This window comes from Coffea eugenioides, chromosome 2 (assembly GCF_003713205.1).
Source record: "Coffea eugenioides isolate CCC68of chromosome 2, Ceug_1.0, whole genome shotgun sequence".
Taxonomy (NCBI): Eukaryota; Viridiplantae; Streptophyta; class Magnoliopsida; order Gentianales; family Rubiaceae; genus Coffea; species Coffea eugenioides.
Window position 1 is genome coordinate 77,291,160 of NC_040036.1, and position 22,390 is coordinate 77,313,549.

Here is a 22,390-nt window from a genome sequence, read left to right on the forward strand (position 1 = left end):
GAAATCAAATAAAGATATATTACATACTATTCATATTGTTCAAGTGAAATGAAATAGATATATACATAGATTTAAAAACAAACTATTCATACACATGGTTAATTAGGGATGAAAAAATTCATTTTATGAAATGCGAGGGATGAAAAATTTTATTTTGTGAAATGTAAGGGACTATAGATGGATTATGTAAATTTTGATTTAATAATTTTGCCCATAAAAAATGATCACCTGCAAGACACGTGATGAATTCCAACCAAAAACTAGTCGAAAATCTATGTATGAACCAAAATTGACCACTATGAATTTGTAAGGGACATAAAATTACACTTTTGAAAGTGAAAGATTAAAAAAGTGATTTTACAAAATGTGAGGGATGCTTTGAACGATTTTCCCTAACTCCAATAAAGAAATGTATGTTATTTCAAACTTTTGAGCCGGAATATAAATTAGTTTTAATAGAGCCACTGAGTTTTGAAGCTCAGTGGCTCCCAAAGAGGGACTAAGTGGACTGTAGGTTAGATATTCAAACTTCACTTGTAGTGAAAAAAATTTTAAAAATGTGTCAGATCACCTTTTTGGTCTAGTCGGGTATATATATTTGCTAATTCCTTACACAGTCTCTTTAAATTAAATTATAAGAATGTTATTGTTGCGGAAAAAAAAAAGATTTACCAATGTCTTACCATGTTATTGTTGTGGGAAAAAAAAGAGTTACCAATATCTTATCACCTATGTCATGACTGCAGTTAGAAATGTAAGTAATATTAAATAAGTACCAAATTTATATTTTTAGCGGATCACATTACAATGTGTCATGAGCGAGATTTTCAAACAGTAATACAATCTTCCTCTTGGTAAAGCCATCTGAGCTAATAAAGGTTGTTTACACAAATAGGTTTCAATTCATAAAGCATTACATGATATATGAAACGTGAGTTACTAACATCGTGACATTACGCCTGAGAGATTTGATTCCGCAAAGAAAATTTTGCAGTAGTAACTAGTAAACCATCCTAGCTAGTTGTAAAATCTATGGCCCAAAAATATTCATAGGGACGTTTGGCATTTCTTGGCTTCTTTTCAGAAAACCTCGGAATTTAGCAGAATGAACTTTCAAATATAGACTAATGAGCTTTAAAAAGAACATTTTTTTTGTGTTTGTGGGGGGGGGGGCGGGGATAGCAAATAAGAGAATAAAGGACCGTCATGGAAACGAGAAATGTGTACCAAGTAGCACCATTCTAGGAACCTTATGTTTAGCTAAACCACTTACTTTTTCAAAAACAAAAATAAGCCATGAAGTTTCCGTAGTTTAAGGTTTACCATCGAAAGAAAACAAGAAAAAGCTCCTATAAATAGCCTCGTCCTCCCTCAATCCAAACTCGTCCAAGGAAGCACTGACAACAAGTGAAAAAAAAAAAACATCTGCAAAAGAGAAAAAAGATCCCAAAAAAAAAAAAAGAAAGAACAACAAAAGAAAAACAAGATGGCAAAGCAGTTTGTTGCAGTGTTTCTCATGTGCATGGTTGTCGTTGCCGCAGTGCACATTCACAAGGCTGAAGCCACCACCGCGCAGCAGTTCAGTGACTGCTATAACAGCTGTTACAATGGGTGCTATCAGGATGGAAAGGGCATCGGCTCCACCTTCTGCGAGATGAAGTGTGATGCTGATTGTGTCGCCAAAGAAACCAAAGGTACGTATCAACTCTCAAAACATTTCTATAACTTGTTCAAAATTTCGAACTAACAATAATAAATTGCTTCCCTCAAAGATTTATGGTTTGACAAAACTTAGCATAGCAGCTTGTAGTTGAAGGTGAATCCCCTAATTGATGTTCATCCATCTTGTTGGTAAATGAATTAGCATCTTGATTATGACTGGTTTCCAAATTTTGCACTTCCTTAATGATGACATAAAACCTTCTTTTTTTGTTTTTCTGGTGCAGCCAAACTGTTGGGCGAGTAGGCTTTGATGAAGGACCAAAGGAAAAGGGTGGGTTCATGTTCGTCTCCAATAAACTAGAGCAGTGAGAGCAATAAAGTGGTGTAAAGAAAATTTTTTTCTTCTTTGAAGTTTTATTTTTCTTTCCACAACCATGTACGCTTAATGATTGAAATAAAAATCTCAAGCTCTTTTTATACTTCTTGCCATGCCATTAAAAGCCGAGATTGCCTATTCGTCTGGCTTTTTTGGTGCTCTGGTCTTTGCAATATCGGTGGATCACACTAACCCAGTTATTCTTTTCTGACATTCTTTTTGCCACATATGTTTGCATCTATACGAATCTTGCTTTAAGGATTAAGCGGAGGTAAAAGGAGTGGGGAACTTCTGGTCAGGAAATTTTATCTTTAACTAATCAAATAATCATACTTGGAATGGAATTGCAGCAATAAATTGCATTAACCTGGTAGTATCTGCAACTCCTTGAAGAAGTCGGTCAGCTGTTGGCTCGACTTAAACAGTAAAACCAAAGTGCAATGTTTCACTACGTATTGACTAGTTTTGCACGCCGTGTTTGGGGATCCATCTCTACTCGCAGGCCAAGATTAACCATTTCCGGAACATCTACAGATCCTTGGATCTCCAGATCGGCTACCACTTGCTGGTTTTCTGCATTCCCTTCCAGTAAATTTCTTACAGACCAAATTCCCCATTCTCTCAAGAATGGGTTATCCTCATCAAGTACACATTGCTGCAACAGCAAAAGAATCCCATTCTTCTCTCTGACTTCATCTTGAACACGCTTCCGATGGTATGCACAATTTCCAAGAATAGCAACAATATCTCTTCTGAAACCTTTGTAAGGGCATTGCTTCAATGGATAGCTGCCTGCCTCATTAGAAGTCTCATCTTTTCTCATTGCCTTCTTAATGATTGTGGGAGGTTCTAGGTCACGAAGCAAACTCAACAAAAAGTCAATGAGTCCAGAGGATACTAGCATATCCACAACACGATTTGATCCCTCTATCTCCAAACCTGTTAAATCTGCACAAGCGCAGATATCTCTCAAAGTGGTCAGAGAATATCCTAGAACATCAATACCAGTGTGACCTGTTGGAAGGGCTGACTTCCCCTTGGGAACAGAATCAACCACTTCAACTGCACTTCTTAAGATTTCAAGAATGCATAAAGAGAAATCAATGGAAATGACAACATCTTCGATTCGTTCATTTAAGATCTCTGACAGAATACGCAGCAGAAATGCTTGCTCAGCTGAAAAATGCACACTTTTGGCAGTGATATCTGCATGATCCCCGACTTCACTGACAGGGTGTAATTTAGAGAAAATTGACGCAAAACATGATTTGTCAAGACAGACTCTCGAAAGAAGCAATTTAAACCAATCTTCACTGAAACCAACTGCCCATACACAAAAGAAGGAGATTGTTCATTCACAGTCAATTCAACAACTGAAAAGTTCACAAAGCAACAACTATGCAAGAGGATCAAAAGGAATACCTATTGAAACAGTGCTTAAAACTTCTGTAATTATATGCAGCCCCTGACTTGAACATAATTGCCCAAGTAATTCATCAGTCTCCCCAGAGCATGTATAAATCACCATGCATAAAGGATCACAGGTTTCTCTACTTCGCAGTTCAGCTATCTTGTAAAAGCCATGGGGGAAAAATTCACTCCAAATAGCACCCTGATGTTCTCCTCCAGCCAAGGCAACATTTCCTAAAAGTTGCAAGCACATACGAATAATCTCACAACCACATTCGAGGGAAGGTTTAACGGAACTAATAACACCGGAAATAATTCCAACTCCGTTTTGTTCAAGAAATGAGTTCTGATTACGCATTTCGCCAGCACATAAGTTCCTAAGAACCTTTAGTGAAGATAAAAGAAGATCGCCATTGGAGGGAAATTCAAGAACTTGGCAAAGCTGAAGGACTGCATTTACCATATTCTTAGAAGCGAAGTCTGCACGACCATCAGCAGACTTGGCAGTTTGTATAAGAAATTCTAGGGCCTGGTCTAGTTCAGATACGTTTGATGCATCTAGCAATGGTTGCATAATAGCTGCTGGGACAAAAACTTTTGCAGAGCTGTTATCATCCATTATCTACCCGCCTCAAAGTAGAAAAAGAAATTGCAACACCAATCCAATTATTATTCGAATTATGTCCTGCAGTGTCAAACGAGATTCAATTAATACTCAATCCAACGAATTGACAAAAGGGATGGCACTGGAAGTGTCAAAAATGATAAAAGCTAGTAGTTATAATGCGGAAAAAACAGAGATACCCAGAAACAGGGAATATCTTAACATGGGCATTTGCACAAACAGATGATGGGCATAATCCCAAAAAAGCAACAAAGCAAGCGCCCCAGTACCAATACATGCATGCATAAATATACAAAGACCCAGCATCACAACACGAAATGCCAGATTATAACAGGAACAAAATGACAAAATTGGAGAACCTTCTCAGTAAAATAATCGAAAGATGCAGGAAAAGCTTGCTAACGGAACTTACCGAGGAGTAGTAGTTCGACGCAAGGTAGATTATCCTGAGTGGAACTTGAGGTATACCAGCTGGAGAAGAGTTTCACAGCAACAGCAGTAATTAGCGGGAACAGCTGATTGAAGAGAAAGAAGTAGGCGGCGGGGGGCGGCTGGTTCTTTGATTTGACCGCGCAGTTAAAATTCAGTTCCTGAAAGACGGGTGGGGGCTGCCGGGGCAAAAGGGGACGTTCTTGGGGGTGGCGGCAAAAGGTTATTTGTTGAATAAATATATAAATTTTTCGAAAAATAAGCAGAACCATTAGCTCAAGTCCATTTGTACAAAATACAAAATGGTAGAAATATGTGCTATAAGGAGAAAAAGAAAAATATTTGGCGACAAATTCATTGAGTTTTTTTTTTTTTTTTGTGTGACATGGTTTACTTTTTTATTCAGTTTTAGGGTACATTACTGCAATAAATTGACTAAAAATGTATTACCACAAAATAAGAGTTTCTTCAATTAAATATATTCATCCCATAGTCAATTATGTAAATTAATGTGGAATGTTTGATAAAAATATGTAATTTTTTCTTCAAAAAATCGAAAAAGATTATATATATATATATATATATATATATTAGTCAAAAGCCAAAGTTTACACCTTGGTTCATTTTCCAGTATCATCCTAAAGTAACAAATTAAATTAGATGTTTTTTTTTTCAAAAAGAATCCAATCCTTACAAAAGAAAAGGGAAAAAAGCTAAGTTATGGAATACGTGATTTTGGAAGTATTTTTCAAAAACTTTACTATAGTGATATATGTGAAAAAAAAAATTTTACTTAGTTTCAATGTTTTTAAAGTTGTATTTTAGGGTGTTTTTAGAACTTAAATTTTGTGAGTTTTTTTTCCATAAATTTATTATAATTTTTTATCACCTTCCCCTCCCCTCCCCTCTCTCTTTCTCCCTCTCTCCCCTTTCCTCTCCTCCTCACTCTTTGCCTTCTCATCTCCCCCCTCCTCCTCGTCCCCTTCCCCCGCCTCCCCCTCTCCAGTACAAATACAATGTAAACTTAAAAATTTTTAAAAATTTTAAACCTATTGTATCCTTATACTATATAAGAATGAGTTTAGGGCAAAGATTTCAGCCGCAAAGATGGGGCTATTTTGGGAATATGAGAGTATTTAAAGTGCAATTGGAGTATTGAATATGAATCATTATAGCTAATTTGGTTCTTTAATAATTATTTAAATGTCCTCTTAGATATTTAAAGCTAGGGGTAAGTTTAACATGTGACCGATATTTGATTGAACATTAGGTACAATTGAATTCAACTAGTGTTTTAGTCAAATTACATAAAAACCCTTTTAATCATTTAATTGTATTGATATCCAAGTCTCTTAATTTCTTAAAGCCTTTCTCATCAGTTATTTGCAAACTTATGATATATAGATGTTAAGACACAATTAATGCTGATTAGTAGAGAAGTTTGGTTTATTGGCCGTTGCCATAGTAACCCCCATCTATTCAAATTCATTTCATTTACTTATAACTTTCTTCCATTACAATCATATAGTCTATTGAATTCGGATATTGCTATATTAGCTACCCCTATTTCCCATTTTGCAGCATCTTTCTCAATAGGTATGTTTTCTTTAGCTAATCTACTTTTTTGGTTGTAAGAAATATGTGATCTTGCAAGTTGTATGTGCAATACTTCTTTTAGTGTTTTAATTCAAGTGTCCATGTTAGATAGACTTGATAAGGAGGAGATCACATTTATTAATTGTTATTTTTTGTTTAAAATAATTTTATCATCATAAATTTTTTCATTTATAGATTGCATCTACTTCTTTTGTTGTTTTAACTATTAGTTACGGTAATTTTTAAATTGTTTGCTACTTTATTGATGATTCCATTTAGGCATTTTTCACTTCATTTGATTTCCCAATATGTTTAACTATCTACTTAAAAGTATGTACTTCATTACTTTTAATTCTTGAATTGAGTGGATTAAGATGTCTTTTGAGGTAATTATTTGTCTAGATTAGTGTGTTAGTTATTGTATATTTTCGCAACTAGGTCAAAAATTGATGTTTTGTGATTGTAACCCCTATCGAGAAGGAGATGCTTTGCTATATGTCTTAAATCATACAATATATCATAATTGATTGATTCGTCAATGTGGAGGTTTCATGATGATATGTCCTTGGAATCAATATAAATTCAAGAATTTGGCTTGCAAGAACTGAAATTCCACTGACAATGATTTCTTCAAGTATGCTAATTGTTCAAATCTCACTTATATGACAAGATAATGTGGTGGATTGCCCTCATATCAAGATCAAATTCAAACTAAATAACAAATTTTAATATCCCTAAAGTGCATGAGCAGATATAAGTAGATCTTTTATTTTATCAGATTAAATGCAAAATGGTTGATCATATCTTATAATTATATTTCATTACATATTATATTTTTTGACTCAATATGTAATTTATGATTTTTCTGTTTAATATCACATAATAAAAATGTCATACTTCAATTCTTATACTACAAAATATCAAATAATAATTATTAACTATCTTTAATTATAGGTACTAAACTCCCGCACGTGACGCGGGCTTTTTCCGCTAGTACTTTTTATCAAATTTGATTTTGGGGGAGGGGGCCAATTACCCACCTCACTCCTACGGTCCTTCGTGGCTCCACCATTCATCAGTTGAGTGGGCAGAAAATGCCTAACTCGCCTGGTAAGAATTGCCTAACGGAGAGAAAAGCTCTTTGATAGCAAGAGTGGCTTCACATCAAGCATCATCATTCAATGGTGAAAAAGTTTTTTTTAACTAATTTTTAACCTGCTGATAATTTCAATCGTAAAAATTCAACATTCACTGTATCGATTAATTTTCTCCAAATTTATCATTCACCCCATTAGCTCAATACTATTTAACATTGAGTCAATAGTCACGAGATCAACCATTTTTCCAACTCATTATGGACAAACCATTCAAAAATAACAAAGGAGTAGTGGTAAAAGAAAGCCTGTACTTTTCTGGGGTACAAGTGCAACCAATTGAATTGTGCTGATTAGGTAGGTTGTGAAACAAATAAGAAGATTGATGCAAAAAAAAAAAAAAAAATGTAGGTACAATCCCACTTAAAAAGTTAAATGTCCATCATAAAGTTTTTTTAACCATAGACAACGAAGCAACAGCCACCAGGAAGATGCATAACTGCATAACTGCAAATCAAAGAAAGTATCAAATTTTCTTCCACTCCAGAGTCCAGCAGCATGCCAAAAGTTTTTCCAATTCCCGGGTCATTATCATCAGAATTCTGCGATTCACATCAAGAAGGAGAAGGGCCGGGGCCCACGCCACGCGCCTTGAGGACCCACATCAAGAAAACCTTCACCGTCCACCACTAGATTCAAAGATCGGGCCCAAACTCCAAAGTTCAAACGGGACCACTCAGTAGCCGCCTTGGGCTCATTCATCAGTTTCTTTACCCCCACCACCCCCTCAGCATGGGTCCCATTCTCCACCATGCCCTGCAAATACAATTTTCTGGGCCCATTCCCACCTCCACTAGCCTCACTCCCCCCTCCCCCCCGGGCCAAAATGGACCACCCCTGTTTAAGGCCCCACATACCAAACCCCTCCCCCATCCTACACCTGCCTAACCTTACATGATCCTCTTCACACGTGCAGGATTCCCAACCACCTCTCACGTGCTCCAAATTTATGGGCCTCTTTGGACGTACAATTCCGTGCCCACTTCCCAACAAAAATTATAATATCCAAATTCCCCAAAAAAAAAAAATATTTAAAAAAAAAAATCCCCAATGCTCAATTAATTTTGCTGCTCATGCTTATCATGAATCTCCAAGGAAAATTCCCTCAAAACCTGTGTTCTCGTGCTAGGAGATTTATCGGATGAGGTTGAAGAAGAAGAAGGCAACAACGTAGCACTAGAATTTACTCGAAGGTTTTCCATTGTTGTCGGGCCCCCCACCACATTTAAAAATCTTGGCAATTGCTGAATATTCAACGCATTTGCATCGGATGGTGTTGTAGATGATGATGCAATGAATGCTGAAATCGGCCTGGCGGAAACGTTGATGAACGGGGTCACATTCACATTCGGGGGAATCGCCAGAATTTGAGGCTGATTCGCTGCAACATGACTAGGAACGTTGGTTGATGATGATGATGGCACTTGAGGAGGAGGGAGGATGAAAAATGTTGGCGAAATATTTGTTACTAGTGGAATAGCAGCTACCAACGGGACCTGTAGAATCGCCGGGTTCTGAACCAGAGCTGGAAATGCATTAGTAGTACTAGTACTAGGCTGTATTGCCATTAATGGGGCCAAAATGGAGGGATTGTTACTGGAAAATGTGGACATGGTGGGGGTGCTGCTGGTGCTAGTATTACCGCTGCTGGTGGCAACATTGTCGTCGGTGTTGGTGGGCATATTTACGTGCTGATCAGCACTGTAATTGGATGGACGCTTGCGTTTCCTTTTGACGGTGTTACTGTTATCAGCAGCCGCAGGGGAGGTGGTGGGGACTTTTAGGGTACCGTTAACTGACATGGCAATGGCAGGAACGGTGCCGGTACCGGTGGCGGCAATGATGGCTGGCTCCGCATGCTCCAAGAGCCATCTGATGGTCTCGCCGTCAGACTTGTGGCCGAGCTCTTTGGTTAACTGAAACACCCTGGCTGCACAAGTGGCTGGCATTCTGATTCTTCTCCCTCGCCCTTCCACTTTAGTGTGCCTGTCTTTTGTGGAAGTTCTTTTCGGCGGCGTAGGTGGAGCTACCGGCTGTCTCATTTGTAAAGACGTTGGCATGGGCAGCGGCTGTGACGACCTGGCCATCGGTATAGGCGGTTTGTCTTCCCCATGATCATCAGGCTCTTCTTTGAGGGATATCAATGGAATTGCCATTGGTGGTGCAGGTGGCATGCGCAGTGGCTGCACCGCCGTCGAAGGTGGCCGCGGCCATGGGTTATTCAAAGATGGCATGTTAGACCCATTTCTTGACTGATCCCCGTGTAGTTCTAGCTTTTGTGCTGAACCCATGGTTTATGTACAAAAGTGGAAGCAAAAGCCAAGAGAACAAGGCTAGGAGGAAAGGGAGGGTAACAATATTGGGGACTGATGAGGACTGAGGAGTAGCTGCTAGAGGAAGCTGACAAAAAATAACCCCTTGGAGGCTAAGAAAAAAAGAGATGGTGTTTGGCTTTTTATAGAACACAACATCATTTAAAGCTTGTGGATTGAGATGTATAACAGTAGGATAAGAAGAGTATAAACTATAAAGAGAGGAGGGACTTGTAATGTGGAAGGAGCTAGAGTTAAATGATCCCTTAATGTTAAGCGGGTTCAGCTCCGATCATCATCACTGCGACGGAATAGCACATGTCCGAGATCAAATGAGAAGTCGCTTACAGAAATCCTTACGAATTGTATTGCACCAAAGTCACTTTCAACTTTCTGCCACTGTAGGTTAGTATTATGTAGATGCCAATGAACTTAAGATGCCTGTGTTATGCTAAAAAGATGCTATTAGTAGCAATTGGGACCCCAAAAGCTGAGGTCCCAAACTATTGGCAAGGATTGATGACAAAAAGTCGTGCTACCTTTCCACATAGCAAATTTTGGACTGCTCAAATTAAGTATTGTTTCTCAAAGTAGAATAGTAAATAAAATATCTTTGTCGTACGAAATACAAAATATTTTGTACAGGAAGGCTACATACACCGTTTTTTTATATATATATATAAATAAATAGCAACTCTTGAATCTATGACCTCTTATTTGTAATTGATTTTCTTTACCATTCAATTCAATCTTTCCCCATAGGCCATGCGAGCTAGTTTACAAAAGTTGATCAATTTCACCAAAGTTTTACGAGAACATTTGATTTTTCTAAAAGGCCAAATTCAGAAAATTCACATCGATGAGCTTCATGAAATGTATGTTCACTAAGTAATCATTTTTCTGTTAAGAAACCGAAAGGAAAAATAATTCTTCTTAATATCGAAATTTTCACTCCTTCAATTGCAACCTTTGAGCGGAATTTACACCCAAGCATGGCCATCGTACCGACGGTATAGGGGTAAAGGAGGAAGTGACATTGGATTCTCAGCCCATGCACGTGGATAAGGCTTACTCTAGTGAAATCAGCTACTGCTCTAGGGTTTGTAGAGCATCCAAATAGAACCAGATCTCTCCCCAAGTTATGAATTACTACTACATATTTAAGGAGCTGTTGGTTCAAATTCTGGAATTGGAATCATAACCCTCACAACCGGAGTGGGTTCTGGTCATTCTCCCTTCCTTGTTTGGTTTGGAAGTGGAACGTGCTTCTTCGTTCGTTCTGATGCAAAGCTAATTAATGCGAAACCCAAGATATAAATGGGGAATGATATGTATAAAATTCACTTTTTTTTTCGTTTCATTCAAAGTATCATATTTCTTATTTTGAAATGTCTCAAAATATTTGTTATCTTACTAAAATCAAAATTACTTTTGATCCTTTTTTTTTTCTCAATATTATCTTCACCTTTATTTGCATTTCATACTAAAATTAATTTTGAATTTTGAATTTTCGAAGGTTATTTTGAAAACACATCCACTAACATTATCATCAAATCACTACTTTTTAAAAAGTCGAAATTTCGAAACGCAACAAACAATTTGAAACAGAGAGAGTAACACATACATTCAGATCAAATAATTTTCTCAGTGATCTATTAGGCAATAGATATGAATGCCATTGATTTTATAATATTCACTTTCCAAACACTCTCTAGGAACTTGATCCCTTACAATGCCGTGAGGATTGGTGTAACAAAGTAGAAATATTGGTGGTGCGGTGCCTCATAAGGGAGGGCCATGGTGATGGTACAAAGTGAGAACACCCTCTAGGTGGTGGACCAATGGTGAAGTTTGGTGGCTCTAGGAGTTTCAACCATCAACCACCGAGGTGGTGCCGGAAGAGTGTGGCATTGTATTGGTGGGCACATTATCCTCTTCTTCTACGGTGGCCCCAAGACAATTAACAACCAAGGTGGTGCCTGACTGGGGCCATAGTGCTGGGGGCAATCCCCACCAACCCCCCCCCCCCTCCCCGCCCCCCAAAAACCCCTCCTTCTAGCTAGGGTGCTGGACCAAGGTGGTTTATGGTGGGCCTAACATCTTATGCCAGTGTGCATTCCTTCCTAAATAGATGGGCCCACTTCCCGTGAGCTGACGATTTCTGATGAACAGCACTATCAGCCCACTTGCTTTAAGCGGGCCCAGGAAAGTTCGGCTCAAGATGGGGACCCTTGCATATTAAAGTGGGGCATCACTTGCGTTGCCCACAAAAGCCTGCCTGCCCAGTGCCCACCCATCTAATACAACAGATAATACTTAAAAATAGTGGACGCCTTCATTTTGAGACTTTCATTTTTTTTGTAGCTTTTATTTGGTGGGGACCATAGCACTTAAAATATGATGCCCTTCTTGGAGCCTGCTCATTAGGCAGCCTACCCATGCGGCCCACATGCCCCAGTCCACAATCCACAGTTCAATTTTGTAATTCCATAATTTACATCACAATTTAGTAAATCAATTACTAGCACTTTTGAGTCCATAATTTATATTTAGTAATTCCAACGTTTACGGTACGTTTTAAAACCATTAACAAGATTATTCATGTTTGGGTTGCATTTTTCTGAAATTTCGTAGAAAAAGTACTGTTGCGATTTGATATATGTGAGGTAAAAAGGTGATTGAGAAATGTATTTACGAAAAACATTGTAATTTTTCTTTAAAAATTTGCTTTCCAAGCCAGGATTTTCAACCCAATCACATAGGAGCATAAATAATCATGTACACAAGTCTTACACACCTAAATATAAGACAAAGAGATCATATATAATAGATTTTGGGGAAAAAAAAAAGTGGATAAACTTCCAATGTTTTGCTGCATCTGATATCCTCATCCACGGTCATAGACTCGTAATCATCTTCACAGAAACACAACGATGTTATTTATCCCTTTTGAAGGTATCTCCACCGACTTCAACATGCTAGCATGTAATGTAATCATTCAAAAAGTGTTTATGAAGAACGTTAACCCTTTTGAAGGTGAAAAAAAAGAGCATTAACCATATGAATGAGCAAAGCAGATGAGTGACAGATGAATTCGCGCCCCGCAGGGCTGCATTCTGAAAACGGATTACGGGCATTGTACTAGGCATCTAGTGTACTAAAAAATTAATCATTGCAAGATTTGGCATCTAGGGTTATTGAGCATTTATTAGTTTACTCGCAAGATGATGAAATTCTTGCCACATGGAGCATGAGCATCCTATTTACTTGGACTATCTTTAATGTGTAGCTCAAACTGGATAATGATCAAATCAGAGTTGGTTTCGGGATGGATCCGCTGGAACATTTGAAAATTTTCACTTGCCTCCCTTACTTTAAAACCTTTTATAGCATTTGAAACCTGCTTCGAAATATAATATCAAAAAACTCGTTTTGAGAGAGAGCGAGAGAGAGAGAATACGATTTCATTCCAAATTTGTCTTTTAGGTGAATACTGAAAGGTGGATTACAAAATATATGCATGTTTACTAAACCATGGGTCACATCATTTGGTACAAGTTGCACTAGAATTATACGTGCTGGTGCTGCTGAAAAAGAAACGAGCGTGTTGCCTACCTCTAGCGCGGGGAATAATACACCAAAAAAATGTGCAGAATAAGTAGTAGTAGCTTCCATTTCATGAACCTGACATGTAGGTGTAGCGTGTCTGAGCTCCAACAAGAAGTTCAATGAGTTTTTCTGCACATTAAACAGAATATTTTCAATCGGGAAGTGGTCGCAAAATTCTCATCTGTCCAAGAGCTAACAGATAATATGTCAAGAAAAATCAAGGCAACTGAATCTGGAAAACAAACCTGCAAAGAACCCAAAAACAGGAACAGGTTCTAATAGCTTTCGGGTATGGTCAAGTCTTTTCCTGAAATAAGCCAATAGCATTAGTATCTTTGCCTTCTCCTCACCCACCCCCCCCAAACAACTGCTAGTGGTTTACTCGATAATAAGGGCAAAAAAAAAAAAAAATCAATACGAATTAACTATAGCACATAACCGTGTGTACTTGGTAAAGAAAGGATCTCTCATAAGGTAAAGTGCCCACAAAAGCTTCCTCCTCTTTAGCTGAGCCATAACCATTGAACAAACGCTTCAGAAAATTCCCCAGAAAAGGAAAAAAAAAAAAAGGAAAGGAAAAGAAAAGAAAAGACATTCAACCATCAAACACCGAAAGGCAAACTGCAAATGAACCATCCAGGAAACTAAAACTCCTATCCTCTCCAACCCAACGGGCACAACCCAGCATACACTGGTTTAAGTATCTAGATCTCTTATGAGATGAATTGGAGCATAAGCCAGGGAGAATTTTATTTTTAACCCTATTTGCCACCCTCAAGAAAGTAAAACTCTCCTGGTTTACCTCTAGGATGAGAAGGATGCAACAACAGTTTTTAGACAATCTAGCTATGAGATGCAGCAGTAGCTGACGACAAAGTAACAATCAACACACCTCATCCCTTTCGTCGTTGGAAAGATAGAATAGAGGGCCTTTCCTGCTGTTCCGTGACACTGCAACAGCTGAAAGGATACCGTTCCCGATGAGGTCAACTCCCAATGACATAACCCAAGGAAACCAAGACCGAGTCCCATATTTTCTTATTAATAGGACATACAGCAGGGGTCTTATAACGAACATCACCTCACCCATCACAAACAAGCCCCCAGGAACACCCTTCTCAGACAAGAAAGCGGATAGACTGGGTTTCTCAACCATCAGTGCTGTAATAATTTAACAAAGAAGTGAATTCAAAATGACTAGATCCATCCCAACAATTATTGCACTCAATTTTATGTGGAAGATATTTACTTGGAGGCTCCATAATTGCTTGCTGGTGTTGGACCCTACTCAACCAAGTTCTCTCAGAGACCATTCTGGCATTTTCACCAAACCTAGACAAGGCTGACAGTGCCTTTCCTTCAAGATTCCATGGGGTCTGCTGAAAATGATTTTTCAAATTATGGCTTCTGGGATCAACCAATTCTCCATGTCTCTGTTTCGAGTAGTTAACCGCATCTAATCCCTTCTCAACATATACAGTCTCCCCACCACGCAAAAGCATTTTATATCCGCTGTTCTTAATCATAGCTAGCCTAACTAATACCCTGAAACATACTGGACATCAAGCCAATTTTACAAAGAGTAGAAACACAATGAACCAATTACAAAGAAAATTAATATACTTATAGAATCCACTTACTTGATAGCTTCTGTGGCAGCAATAAAATTCCATTTTCTGTCATCACCATAAAATTGTTGAGCTGCCACTTCAACCAATGTTTCCAAGTCCTTAAGCAAAGTTATGCACAACGAGTAAGGGAAGGAAGAAGTCTCAGCCTGGCCAGTGACTCTTTGGGTTGGAGTTGTCTCAATGATGTGTTCATTTATAGCAGTGATTATGCCAAAAAATGATGTTACTGCAGATAGATTACAACATTTTCAATAAAAAAAAGGCACCCATAAGCAAAAGATAACAACAAAATAGACCCAGATAAATAGACAAAGCAACAGAAAGTTATAGAAAGCTAAAATAGTTTGGCTCAATGAAGAATGTAGTATAAGTAGGATTATAAGAACTTGATGTCAACGAATTCCAAAATTCAGCTCGTTACAGAATAGGGACAGTGGGGAGGGGCATCAAGCGGGTAAAATAAATTTGAATAAGTTTAGACTTAAGGTGATCTGGTGGAGTATAGAACTATCCAAATTAACAAAAAACTTCACCTCAAAGATATACAGCCAAAGCTATACATTCAACAATAAGTACAAAAGGCTATTTTTTCAAAACACAAAATTGTTTCTACTGGAGTGTAGCATTTTTAAGTAATAAGAAGAAGCCAATGTTACCAAAATATCACAAAACCTGCTTCTGGCCCAATTTCTGAGTCTGAAAACCGTTCCGGAAGAAGCCATGTCAACCCCTGAAGATTCCAGTGACACACCAAAATCAATAAAGATCTAGCCAAATCTGAACCTCAAATGAGAAAAGCTGATAGCTTACTAGAAGGGAAATATAAATAGAGTAAATATTCGTGAAAAGACAATGCAAATTAATTGGCCAATGACCACTATAGAAGTATTTGCTAATGTCAGGACTCATCTTCACCAAAACCAGGTATCTGTATGGTTGGTAGAAGAAGTCAAATCACAAAGTAAAGAATATGGCTCTCAATGAGGATTCAGATTTTGACAAAAGAAAAATGTTTTCAGATGCAATTATTCGAATTACCAATTAAAGAATCAACCTATTCCTGAGCTTTCAGATTTTTACTCAGAAATTCATCTAATTCTGATGAACTTTAAAAAAAGAACATGATCAATCAGAAAGATAAGTACTTTTAGCTTCACTCAATGTCTTGACCATGCACAAGTTAAACTAAAAACTTGTTTTCTTTAGCCTCTAACTGGTGCTGTCTTTGTTGTACCTTTGAAAGAACATGAAAACATAACCATGCCTTTGTGTGTCTATATATATACATTTCTGCATGTTAACATTTTCTTAAAGAAACAACATGAAAAGGTCAGCATAGTATACAGTAATAGAAGGTACATTTGAATTTGATCTCACTAAAATAATGAAATCATAATGTAATGTACTCTTATTTATGGATATTAGGCAGATATAGTATGGTTTGTAAGATATTCAGAACCAGAAACCTGAACTCCTCAACCAAGTGAAAGCAGCACCACTGAAAAACCTAAAATAACTTTTGATGGCCAAAATAAGACTAAAAAGTAAGGCTCACGCAGATGGCAGAGTTTTTCAAATGAACATCAAAGACGTCATATTACAGGAAGAATAACTAAACATATATGCACTGACGTTCCTTACAATCGATATTTGATATTTGAGAAGTTTGTCTTCTTTGGAAATTCAATAAGCATCCGTACACAATCACATATTTAAGAAGCAAATCTGATATTGGTACTAATCCCTCCATCAACAAGTATTCCTCTTGATTCAAATCAATTACATCCCCAAAGTTCACTAATTCCATGAACAACATCAGATTTTCGGACAAACTTATGTCAACAAAAGGAAAAATAGCTCATAAACTGTTTCAACTGTTTGTTCTTTCATTCCATCATGTACCAAAGAAACCCGTTTAGGCTAATAGCTATCCTTAAAAATCGTAAAAAATGATCTCAATTAGCCAGCAATCGAAATAAGTTAAAACTAACCAAATATAATGAAAATTATAGTGTTCAATGCCAAACCAAACTTCTACTTCTGAACAGTAAAAGATAGTTTCAGGCCTCACGGCTGCAAGATATTGTCAGAACAAGGAAAACTTTGATAACTTCTAAAATCCAAATAGCCCAAAGGAGCCTAAACAATTAAGCAAAATACAAAGTCTAGTAGCACTAGAGAAGGGGGGCTTACGTTTGCTAGCGACTCCATAGAGTGTACATAATCTTTATTTCTCCGAACCCATCTCTTGTATGCCTCCATTGGATGAAGAATAAAACCAAATATTCAAAACTATCTTTTTCTCTCAAAGTCAAAAGCCAAAACTTAATCTTGGTGATGCCAGCAACTTAACCAAGGCTAAATCTTCGAAAGCTTTGAGTTTTGAGTCGAGCCCAGATGCCAAAATATCCCAATTAATAAAACCCTTCCGGCAATTTTGATTTCTTGGGGTTCATTTTACAAGGTAGTGTCTTGAATGCAGGAACACGACAATGAAATTACAGGAGATTCCTAGAGAAACGCGTGATAACTGATGATGACTTACCCAATTTCCCCAGAAATTTATTTATAACTAGTGTGAATACCCGTGCTACGCACGGTGCTAATATTATTGAAAAAAATAAAATGATAAACAAATAAAGGTGAAAAAATTGAACCAACAAAATTTAAATGTAATATCTATTTAACAATAGTTTAAAATATAATAGAATGTGTATATCATTCAAGAACTGTCTTTTCTCGAAAGATGGATCCTGAAAAAAAAATAAAATCTATATTAAAAAAGGGAATGATATATTTCTACAAATGAATGTAATTGAATGTGGTTAAAATGAAATACTTACAAATACTAAGCATTCGATTTGATAATCTTCCTTGAAGGTGCGAACACTCTTCACACCAATCCACTTTTAGTACGAAAGCCAAAATTGGTGATTTAATTAACTCTGTTGAATTTTGTGGAGTGCGTACTACAAATGAAAATGCACGATCTATGCATGAATTAATTCGTTGGCCGAATAACCTATCATTATTTTCCTGATAATTAACAACGTACGAAATTAGTGTATTTTTTTACATAATTTATAAATAGTACTATAAAAAATAAACATATATTAAGAAATTCTACCTTCCTTTGTAATGCCCTGAGATAAGAAGCATCACAACCAAATACAAATCGTGCATGTCTGTCTTGTAAATTAATATGCATATTACCACTGGAATCTCTGATTTGTATATTAACGTTATACCTGTTTGACAAATAAAATATTATATGCAATACAGAAAAATATATTGAAGTTAAGTATACATGAAATTAATTACCTAATAACAGTGGCAACCACGTCATTACAATGCATACACACTGTCTTTGAAAAATGACCTTCACATAGCTGAATACCATTTTCGTTCCTTGAAACCGTTTGTTCTGGCGAATTAAGGCAACAATAGCATCCTATTTTCTTCCCAAAACATCCTATTCGTAGTGAATAATAATCTGTGTGGTTTGTTGTGAAAATCTAGTTATGAAATTTACTTGATAATGTTCAGAATTAGCTTCATCTTCTTTGTTTTGGTGCTTCTGCACAAGAATTTAGCCATATATTTTATGTTATTGGAGTGATCTTTTAAATTCGGTGAAAAAAATAGCAGTTGATCATATGGTTCTGACTAATGTGGCCCCGTGGATCAAGTTTTTTAAGTCTGGACTGCGGAGGGAAAGGTAACTTTATAGATGAACTTGGTCTCCTGTGGATGCTTGATAGTCAGATGATCAGGCATTTTTGAAAAGTGATGGCTCTCTCTCTCTGTATATGTCCGCTTTTTGTCAGTGTGGATATTAAATAAACGCGTACAGTCACTTATTATTCACAACGAAAAGCGTATCTGCTGTCTATACCGCACGAAAAATTAATACATTTTTGGGTCTCTCTGTCTCATGTTTATTGTTGCCAATACTAATGTATTAGGCTGTATTTGAGAGTAGGCCAGGGGTGATTATTTGCTTAAAGGCGACTGGATAGACCATATGTATTAAAGAATCGAAGTTTGGAAATGTTCGTAACTTAATAAAGAGTATAGCCAAAAGGACACTATTTTTGTACTCTTGCAGCAGGTAGCAGAATAGAATCACAAAGAAAGTACTGTTAAAGGTAAACAAAAACTTGGAAATAAACATGAATTGGACTCATATATGGTAGTAGAAAATGTGGAAACACAGAACTGCGTTAGAGTTAAGATGGTACCCAGATGATATAAATCCAGGTAGTATTATTAGTCTTGCAAGAGCTCTGCAGTTTGGAGTTGGATGGCTGCTGGTGAAACACCGTTGTTGTTTCCTCTCCTGATATACTAAAGAAGTCAAATCTATGTGCTTAATGTCTATCCCATTAATTGTCAAATACCATTAATGTCTATCCCATTAATTACGTTACAGTTAACATATTTGACCTTGTTAAAAGTTCTGAAAAATTACAAAGTAATTTCATAAATTCATTTTCAGCATCTGTTCTTTATTTTCTTATTATTACGTTACAATTGGCATGCTGCTTGATGTACTACAGAAGTCAAATCTATGTGCTTAATGTCTATCCCATTAATTGTCAAATACCATTAATGTCTATCCCATTAATTACCTTACAATTAATGGGATATATGGCAAATAATGGGACATTAAGTCTATTCAATTAAATTAAATGATTAACTTTTTTTGTCCAACTTTACTTTGAAACGAAATCTATGTGCTATCGAGGACTTCATTTCCAACAAAAAAAAAAACACCATCTGCCTTTTAAGACTGTGCTAATGCTTCCCGATATTGAAGAATTCAGAACCTGGAAGAAATGGCTAGTCATTTTGTCAATAGCATCTGCATTAGAACAGCCGACAGTTTCAAGCTGGATTCAAGCAAACCAAAAGGGTGCATTTCTAGATCAGGTATGCTCATAATTGTTACTACTCCTTTTGTACCAATCTTAATGCAATAACTGCTACACTGGTATCTGAATTCTTTAGTCTCTTCTCATCCTCTTCACGTAAGAGTTATTGCTATGCAAGATGAATTTCCAACGTTTCCTGATGTTGACCATTAATGTCTATCCCATTAATTATGTTACAATTAATGAGACATTAAGTCTATTCAATTAAATCAAATGATTAACTTTTTTTTGTCCAACTTTACTTTGAAACAAAATCTATGTGCTATCGAGCACTTCATTTCCCAAAAAAAAAAAAAAAAACACCATCTGTCTTTTAAGACTGTTCTAATGCTTACCGATATTGAAATTTAAGACTCTAGTTATGAAATTTACTTGATAATGTTCAGAATTACCTTCATCTTCTATGTTTTGGTGCTTCTGCAGAAGAATTTAGCCGTATATTTTATGTTATGGGAAGGGGGGGATATGGGGGCGTGGGCTACTGGGCTGTGGTGGGGGTTAGGGTTGCGGGGATATGGGGGGCGTGGGCTGTGCTTCTGCATTTTTTATTTTTCAAGTTAGAAGAAACTCTATCCCTTGCATAGGTAAAGAAAAGAGAATTAAGAGATGGAGTTCCAAATATATTCTTTTAATAATTTCACGTACTTTTCATCACTTTTTTTTTGTAAAAAAAAGGATTTTAGGCAATCATGATTTGGACTAATTCTCATTTCGCTCTTTGCGTTTTAATTTTAACATATTTGACCTTGTTAAAAGTTCTGAAAAATTCCAAAGCAATATCCGACCTGGAAAGGCAAAGCAAAACATACTTAAAAGGTAGAGGGACCGACCTGGAAAAGAAGGTTGATTTCTAATGAAGGTTGTGCACATAATATCTTCCATTACTGCTCACAAAAGAAACAAAATCAATACATTTACAAAATTAATAGAAAACCAAAAACAAATAAGAAACTAAGAGAGAGGGTGAGGGAATTAAGTCGATCAGTATAAGGGTTGGAAAAAAATTATAGACATATTATATTATTGGAAATAATCAAAAATAAAAAAATATTACAATATTGGGACTAATATTTGGAATTACAATGAAAATGCCAATATTTAAAGAAAACATGATACCAGATTTTTTAATTTGGTGCGAGCGACGTTTTAATCGGTGTAGCCTGGATTTTGTCCTTCGGATTTGATTTGAAATTTATCTTTCTTCAGCGCAAACTTGATGAAGCTTTTCCAACTGGTGTGTGGAATCGTTGCGGTGTATGTTTCGTTTCCTAAGCAAATGTTTCCTCCGTTGCAATCTTGCGAGTTTGAAATCTAGTTGTTGTTGAAATGCTTGTAGGCGGGCATATTCCATGGTGAGGAAACTTTAGATGGGTTCCCTACAAATTTTGAGTGGAAAATTTTAATATGTTAAATAATAGGACAACTTGAATTTGGGATAGCAGATAAGTGGGGCAAAGTTAAAAAAACACAATAATACTAATCAATACCTAAATGAGCAGGGTCACTTACTGAAAGGTAGTCACCGCCGGCTTCTTGACGTCTGCCGAAGGTTCAAGAAAAAAAGTATGATGCGTACTAAGAAGAGCACCGGAGTTGTGGTACCAAAGCTGCATCAGTTTTCATTGGTCAAAAAGGGCGTAAGTTAATAGTATTTTCCAATGGCTAAAAGATTGCAAAATTCTAACATACACAAACAATATTTATGATGTAAAACAGAAACTTCTAATTCCAATAAGCCCAAAAAAAGTCATACTAAAACATTAACAAATAAAGAAATCCAAAAAAAGGAATAGGCAGATACATTTGGAGACGGCACCAAGATGGACTCAAATATCGATGAAGAGGATGAAGCAGAGGACTCCTTGGACCCAAAAAGATCAGAAGTGAATATAGGAGTGGTTATAGGGTGAATTAAGAGATAGTGGGAATTTTTGAACTTTAAATTTGATTGGTGATAAGGTGGTTATTATTCACTACATTTTATGTATTAAAATAAATACAAAAATCTAGAAAAAAGAATGGGAAGTTTAGAAGTCATTGAAAGGGTTTCTGCTAAAAACCCCTTCTCAAATTTATATAGATATAGATTGTAATTGGATCCTGATGAGGTTTTTAACATGTACACGTTCCTACCTTGCGAATATTTCTTATTACAACTTTGTACAAGACTTGGCCTCAATATTGATATTGAGAAATTATTTTTAGCGTCATTAGCTATCCAATATTTTTTGTAGCATTTTATAAATATGATATATATGAGATAAAAATGTTGCAAATAAAATTAAAAATGTGATTAGGAAAGATATTTAAGAAAAATTATGAAAACAATTTTGTAAATAATATGCTTTCCCAATAGAACCTTTAGCATATGATGTCAAACAATTTATTTGTTCATTTTTTGCCTTTTTATGGGTAGAATTTTTAAATAGGTTGACATAAAATACTGTTAATACATAAATATAAGCAACTTTTTCACTTACATTCATTGCTTCTTTGTATTTATAAGTTTTATCGTAACATCTGAAACTCTCTTAACTAGTGTCTATCTCCTAAAAAAAAAAAATCAAAAAGTGTCTATTTGAGTACCCATTAAACAAAATCTTCTTAAATTTAGTCGAGCTAAAATAATCATAATTTTTTGTTTGACACTTT

General features: G+C 36.3%; 4 protein-coding genes across 6 annotated transcripts; 1 reads left to right on the top strand and 3 right to left on the bottom strand.

Moving 5' to 3' along the window:
* Positions 1 to 1,461: 1,461 nt before the first annotated feature.
* On the top strand, positions 1,462 to 2,141 carry LOC113760633 (major pollen allergen Ole e 6-like). Its single transcript, XM_027303288.1, has 2 exons — positions 1,462 to 1,694; positions 1,947 to 2,141. The coding sequence occupies exons 1-2, from the start codon at positions 1,487 to 1,489 to the stop codon at positions 1,964 to 1,966; spliced, it is 228 nt and encodes a 75-aa protein (XP_027159089.1). The 5' UTR covers positions 1,462 to 1,486; the 3' UTR covers positions 1,967 to 2,141.
* Positions 1,572 to 4,695, bottom strand: LOC113762486 (ataxin-10). 3 transcript variants are annotated; one of them, XR_003467204.1, is made up of 4 exons: positions 4,486 to 4,695; positions 3,461 to 4,133; positions 2,406 to 3,361; positions 1,572 to 1,647 (listed from the first exon to the last, which is right to left on the bottom strand). XR_003467204.1 is itself a non-coding variant. In XM_027305951.1 (3 exons), exons 2-3 carry the CDS (start codon positions 4,065 to 4,067, stop codon positions 2,487 to 2,489), a joined length of 1,482 nt encoding a protein of 493 aa, XP_027161752.1. In that variant the 5' UTR covers positions 4,068 to 4,133; positions 4,486 to 4,695; the 3' UTR covers positions 2,266 to 2,486. The 3 variants fall into 3 exon arrangements, 1 of the variants encoding a protein (XP_027161752.1); XR_003467203.1 differs by having other exon boundaries at positions 1,582 to 1,667; XM_027305951.1 differs by lacking the exon at positions 1,572 to 1,647 and having other exon boundaries at positions 2,266 to 3,361.
* A 3,413-nt stretch (positions 4,696 to 8,108) lies between these two features.
* Positions 8,109 to 10,083, bottom strand: LOC113762989 (transcription factor TCP9-like). Its single transcript, XM_027306660.1, has one exon. It carries the CDS (start codon positions 9,541 to 9,543, stop codon positions 8,311 to 8,313), a length of 1,233 nt encoding a protein of 410 aa, XP_027162461.1. The 5' UTR covers positions 9,544 to 10,083; the 3' UTR covers positions 8,109 to 8,310.
* Positions 10,084 to 13,027: 2,944 nt separating this feature from the next.
* On the bottom strand, positions 13,028 to 17,322 carry LOC113762266 (peroxisome biogenesis protein 16). Its single transcript, XM_027305643.1, has 8 exons — positions 16,998 to 17,322; positions 15,477 to 15,534; positions 14,814 to 15,030; positions 14,423 to 14,718; positions 14,066 to 14,334; positions 13,613 to 13,680; positions 13,419 to 13,480; positions 13,028 to 13,302 (listed from the first exon to the last, which is right to left on the bottom strand). The coding sequence occupies exons 1-8, from the start codon at positions 17,064 to 17,066 to the stop codon at positions 13,241 to 13,243; spliced, it is 1,101 nt and encodes a 366-aa protein (XP_027161444.1). The 5' UTR covers positions 17,067 to 17,322; the 3' UTR covers positions 13,028 to 13,240.
* Positions 17,323 to 22,390: the final 5,068 nt, after the last annotated feature.